The sequence below is a fragment of the Ochotona curzoniae genome, unplaced genomic scaffold, assembly GCF_017591425.1.
Source record: "Ochotona curzoniae isolate NIBS_2020 unplaced genomic scaffold, NIBS_Ocur_1.0 contig_2404, whole genome shotgun sequence".
NCBI classification, from domain to species: Eukaryota; Metazoa; Chordata; class Mammalia; order Lagomorpha; family Ochotonidae; genus Ochotona; species Ochotona curzoniae.
This window is the reverse complement of record NW_024465451.1, coordinates 9,159,238-9,165,403: the sequence shown is the minus strand read 5'-3', so window position 1 is coordinate 9,165,403 and position 6,166 is coordinate 9,159,238. Positions and strand designations below refer to the sequence as shown.

General features: G+C 50.5%; 1 protein-coding gene across 7 annotated transcripts in view; it reads right to left on the bottom strand.

Moving 5' to 3' along the window:
* Positions 1-4,052: 4,052 nt before the first annotated feature.
* MACF1 (microtubule actin crosslinking factor 1) overlaps positions 4,053-6,166 on the bottom strand; it is a 366,624-nt gene continuing 364,510 nt past the window's right edge. For all 7 annotated transcript variants that reach the window (XM_040974265.1, XM_040974263.1, XM_040974264.1 and 4 more), the window contains one exon: positions 4,053-5,502. In XM_040974265.1, the coding sequence (XP_040830199.1) occupies positions 5,246-5,502 (257 nt within the window). In that variant the 3' untranslated portion in view covers positions 4,053-5,245. The remainder of the gene's footprint in view (positions 5,503-6,166) is intronic.

Sequence of the window (6,166 nt, the reverse complement as noted above, 5' to 3'; positions counted from 1 at the left end):
TCAGGAGTGTGCACCCCGGAGGATCAGCGTGGTCAGGGATCACCGTCGTCCTAGGATCCACGCCGTGTCCCCAGCCGCTGTTTACGCTATGGGGGGCGGCTCTGGGTCTGGAGACCGCAGTAGGGTTGCCGGGTCGCCCCGGGAAGCATGGGTTCTGCCGTCGTTCGGGGCGTCCTTGCCGAGGCCGGCGTCTAATCCTGGTGTGGGGAGGGAACCCACCTGCCGCTCCCGAGGCCCAGCGGCCCAGGCTGCAGGTCAGGTGGGGTGGGGCAGGGCTGGGCCCGAGGGTGGGGCGCTTTCTTTCATGGGCGCATCCCGCTCCCCTGCCTCCCAGGGCCGGCTCGCCTCCCTTGGGTGTGATGCTGCGGGCTACTCAGGAACTCCTCCACGCGCGATACCCGCTTGCTAGCAGGCGGTGCCCTGGTAGTGGTGGGGGCGACCCCGTAGTCCCTTGCTGAGTACTATACGGGTTCCGGAATGACCCCATCGCACGGGAAGCGACATCCACCTCCTGCTTCGCGTTTCCAGTCTCCCGGGAGCCGTGGGGCCCTCACCAATCCCCGGAGCCCCCTTTTGAGCGTCTTCTGGATATCACGGGCCGCTGCAGCTCGCAGGAGAATGATCCTCACGGAGACACAGCACACTTTTCTCCCCACCTTGATGCTGTTATGCCCTAGACTGCGCGGGAAAGGCTGGAAGAACCTGGCCTGGGAGACAGGAGAGGTAAGCTGCAGGAAGCGCTGCAGGAGAAGGGTGGTGGTGGTGATGGTGGTGGTGGTGGTGGTGGTAGTGGTGTGGTGTGTGTGTGTGTGTGCTGGGGTAGGTATCACCTAGCTTCCACTTCTTTCTTTCTTATTTATTGGCAAGTCATATATACAGACAGAAGGGGAGACAGAGAAAGATCTTCCATCTGCTGGTTCACTCTGAGCTAATCCGAAGACAGGAGTCAGGAGCCTCCTCTGGGTCTCCCACGCCGGTGTAGGGTCCCAAGGCTTTGGCTTTCCCAGTTGGATGGAGAGAGTTGGATGGAAAGTGGGGCATATGAACTGGTGCCCATATGGGATCCCAGCACGTGCAAGGTGAGGACTTTAGCCTCTAGGCTACCTACTGCTTCCTCTTCTTAACAGATGGATAAAGAGGTGAACGATGCTACCCCCAGGTGACATGCAGGTGGCGCTAGTCCAGGCAAGTAGGCAAGGAGGACAGGTTAGCTGTGCAGCAGAGCCTTGACTGTCACCAGACATAAAGGGCCTCTCGGGGTGGGCAAGGGCCCTGAGCACAAAATGATTATGGTGGATTCAAGATCAAACTCTAGGACCACTTCCAATCCAGTTCCCTGCAGATATGTCTGGGAAAACAGCGGGAGATGGCTTAGGTACTTTGTCTCTGTACCCACACGGTAGACCTGGGTAGAGTTCCAGGCTCCTGGCTTCAGCTTGCACCTGCCCTGTCTGTTGCACGTGTTTGGGCGAGTGAACCAGTAGTTGAAGATTTCTCCCTGCTCTTTCCTAATAAATCAATCTTTTAAAAAGGGCAAACCTCGAAGTAAGTGTATGATGCCTACCTAAATTATAATGTCTTTCTTTAGGTTTTAAATTTGAAATGCATGAGAGAGAGAGAGAGAGAGGAAAGAAAGAAAGAAAGAAAGAAAGAAAGAAAGAAAGAAAGAAAGGAAGGAAGGAAGGAAGGAAGGAAGGAAGGAAGGAAGGAAGGAAGGAAGGAAGGAAGGAAGGAAGGAAGGAAGGAAGGAAGGAAGGAAGGAAAGAAAGAAAGAAAGAAAGAAAGAAAGAAAGAAAGAAAGAAAGAAAGAAAGAAAGAAAGAAAGAAAGAAAGAAAGAAAGAAAGAAAGAAAGAAAGAAAGAAAGACAGCTTTCATCTGCCGGGACTGGGTCAGGCAGAAGCCAGGAACTGAAAGTTCCTTGCAACTCTCCCATTTGGGCAGGGACCCAAACGACTTGAGTCATCGCCTATTGTTTCCCAGGGTAGACATTAGCAGGAAGCTGAACCGGGAGCAGAGTCAGCATTGGATTGCAGAAACTGTCATGGGTGGAAGGACAGGCATCCATGCCGTGTAGGAGGCTGACTCCACAGGGGTAGGGGGCTGAGGTGGGGGCAGTGAATGGGGCTGACCCATGTCAGCGTGGCCGTCTCTGAATGTCATCCCTCCTGTACATTCTCTGCACCCCTGGACATTCCTCTGCAGCCCCCCTCTTGTGTCAGCTGGGACCTCAGATCTCTGGGGTGTCATGTTAGGGCTGAGTGGCTTCTTAGTACAGCAATCACTGTTCTCTTGTGAGCCGATAACAAGTTCTCTGCTTGTGACTCTGCATGCCCTTGAGCCTCCAAGGCAGGTTTCAGCCACTATAGGGTGCCCCCACCTGTGATCCAGTTTGGCAGCAACCACTTGGCTGCCCTGTGCTGTATCCCAAGCCAGAGATGATGGTGACAGGGCCCCATTCTGAGCAGCTCCTGCTGAACAAGGATGGACCAGTGAACAGTCACCTCCAAAGATGGTGTTAAAGCTGTGCTCCCACAGAAGGATAGCAAGAAGTGCCCACCAGGGTGAAGGAGCTGGACGGAGGGGGCAGGTCACATGTAAGTGGAATCCCTGAACACCAAACCGGAAGGGAACTGAGCTGGGGAAACTCAGAGAAAGTGGCATCCAAACAAGGGCTTTGCCAATCACAGCTGGGAGACCTGGGCAGGACAAGATGCTGCTTCACCTCAGACTGCATCTCCAGGCAGATGAGAGGGGTGGTTTTCAGGACCACAGGATTATGAGTGTTAAATGAGGAAGTCAAGGATATACAGCACTTGGCACCAACGCTGAAGAAAGCAAGCATTCAGTATGTGCCTGCTACTGTTACTCCGTCGTTCAAAGTCCCAACAGACACACACACGCATTTCTCTCAAAGATGCTGATCTTTTTTTCTGGCACCCATCTATCTCCTACTTAGTGTTGTACGCATCCATTGGCAGAATGGATGGCAGATCAATTTTCTGTAGGTGTCACTATCAACAGAACCCTTCAGGGCCACTTCCGTCCAGCTCCCTGCTTGTGGCCTGGGAAAGCAGCAGAGACCCCGCACTTGCACGGGAGGCCTGGAAGAGCCTCCTGGCTTCAGATCAGCTCAGTACTGACCATTGCGGCTACTTGGGGAATGAACCAGTGGATGGAAGATCTGTCTCTCCTTCACTCTGACCTTCCAATAAAATAAATAAATCTTACAAAGAAAGAAAACACAGTGACTGCATTTTACACTTTGAAATGATGAAGGCCACACAGACCTGCCCCACTGCCAGGTGGCCTAGAGGGTGGAGAGGATGTGGGTGAAGAAATGCATGCAGTATCAAGTTCTGGCAGCTGCAGGTGAGCAGGGGTTCCTTCAGAGCCCACGAGGCTGTGGGTGTCTAATCTCTGCCAGCTCTGGCCAACAAGCACCGATCTTGCAGGACTCTGGCGCCACAGGAGGAGGAAGGCCCAGTGCTCAGGCACACAGCGGCCTGAGTACCTTTTGGTGTTCCGGTTCTCCAACCCTTCCCTGCTGGTAGAGGTGGCTGCAATACTTATATAGCCAGGAAACCCCAAGAGCCAGGCTTGAGTGGACAGAAGACAGGACGCAAGGCCCACATGAGACCTCTGCTAGGTCTACAGTACCAGGGAAACCAGTCTCATCTCTTTGCTATCCCAGCTTCTCCTATGAAAGGCAGGTGCTGTCTGTGCCTCAGAATGTCGGCCAGGAACGTTGGCAGACGCAGCAAGCTGTCCTCATGCTCTCAAACACCAACCGTTTTCGTGACTTACTATACAACAATCTTCTTAGTGATAGGACAATACCTTACATATTTGTGTTAGCGATATCCAGGTTGTTTGTTGCCATGAGAAATAAAATTAACAAGGATAGGAATATACAAGAAAAATCTATTAATTAATTGCATAATTTATCCTTTGAGATATTTGAATAATGCATTTAAAGCACCTACAACACTATTATATACCCCAGGGTGACATTTAAATAACAGTTGAGAAAAAAAATCAGCAAATACAAACATTTGTTACTGCAAGCAATTTTAATACAAAAAGTGTGTCTTGTTTTTTAAACAGTTCATTGGTAGAGCTTCAATTTCTGCCTCAATTAAAACCAATTGAGATAATCACACAGCAACATGGTCGGAGCTGAAGAGTAACAGCAGCTAAAAAAACAGGAGCCCCGGATAGCCCCTCTTCACGGTCACTTGGTCAGTGGATTTCATCACTTACGGAAACGGCAGCAAACGAGACTGGTTAACAGGTGTGCTGGTGAACTCCGTGGGAAGGACGAGCAAGTGTCTGCCCTGAAGTCCATATTTTCAGAATCAGCTTGTGGGACTTGTTCCTCAGTTTGTGGGAAGTTGATCGACCATTTAATAAATAGCAAAAAATGCAGGTAAGCACATCTGTGATTCACAATGCCACCAAGGAGTCTCCCTTGCCAAGGGCATGGGTCCCGGTGAGCCCAGGAGTTAGTAGTGGTGGCCAGGCTGGCTGGGAAGTTATAAATCAGTTTAAAAATCCTAGTGTTGTGACGTTTTTTTGAACAGTTACATTTACCCCTGAATGCTAGCAGCTCTTCCTGTAAACAGCCAGTACTGAGACAGTATTCAGAGACAGTGTTGCCATGAGCTCCTTCTGCCATGTCATGTGCAAAGTTCCCTCTCTTGAGCTAAAATCACACAACATTGAAACAATGAAAAAAAGCAGTTATAAGTGCCCTCCCCCTCAGTTCTTTGAGGTGTCTGTGATAAAAAAAAAAAAAAAAAGAGTTCCTTAAACACTGCAGGATTCTTATTATTTTTTTAATATAATTTATCTTGCTGAGACAGCAAGTCAAGTTTATAAAGAAGATGCATTTAGGAATAATCCTAAAAGATAAAGCAGGTTTACAACCCTGCACCGCGCAGAAACCCCAGAGGCTTTTTTTTTTTTCTTTAATACACATTCGTATTTTGACCTTTTCACTTGTTTGCATCAAATATTTCATTTCTGGGCCCCATTCATCATAGGGTGACCAGGAGGCAAATTTTATCTACATAAATATTCACATGAAAATAGTAACTTACAAAAAGAAAAAAAATAAGGCAGCTTCATAACACAATTATTCTTTTACACTTTTAACAATATAACTTCTCCCGTTCAGAATAAATATACACCCAATGTATGGAGCAGGATTCAAAGTGGAGAGCGGCTTGGGGTGCTTGTACAGTGTTATCGCTTGGGACCCGGAGTCCTGGGGGAGGCAGTGGTGGTCTTCTTGGACATGGTGGGGATTTTGGAAGGCTTGCTGAGCCCCCTCCTGGAGCCGCCCTGGCCCCCTGCAGCGCTGCTTTCTGAGGTGTCTGAACATGCTGACTGCGTCTCCAAGAGGTCAAAGTCAGAGGCGTCACTCCCCCGTCGGCTGCTGGCTCGACTCCCTGCTCGACTCCCAGCCCGACTTCCGGGGCGACTGGCTGACTTTTTAGGGTCTGGAAATCAAGAATTAAAGCAAACGACTTAAGAGGCACAGCACAGGAGTAGGGCAGTAAGTGCCCAGAGGCCAGGATTCTGCTCCTAATACCACCTGATGTGTGTAGCTCTGGGCACATGCCAGCCTTTACTCATCTTTACAGAAGCCGTGGTAGCTTCCTTTGGCCTGCAGTTCTTCAAGCAATGCCCCTGACAAGTGGAAAGCAGCTTCTACCAGCAGCACCCAGTGTGGATTGAGCGGGGCTGCTCACTTCCTTGGCACGGAGTGCAGGGCTCCTGCATGGGCACCCTGAGAGTGGGGGTGAAATGATGGGACCCATGTGACACTCCTGGGTGCCTGTAAGGAACATGAGCAGGTGTGCAGATGTGCCCTCTTCCTCCCATGCTGTCCGTCACCAGCAGCCAATCAGTACATGGCGCCAGGAAATTAGTGCCATCAGCCACTTCACAGCTGGCTGATCTTGAGCTCGGAAAGCCCTTTCTTTCCTTCTGCATCCTCCCTGATGTGACAGTTTCTGGTGTGGCTGCAGCCATGGAGGTGAGCTCAGAGCTCACCAGGCAGGTGTGCCTCCCTGCTGGTTCCTTTTGTGGAGCAGTGACACACAACTGACAGGTTGCTGTCCCCGGTCATCAGCCCAACACACAAGTCATGGGACAGACACT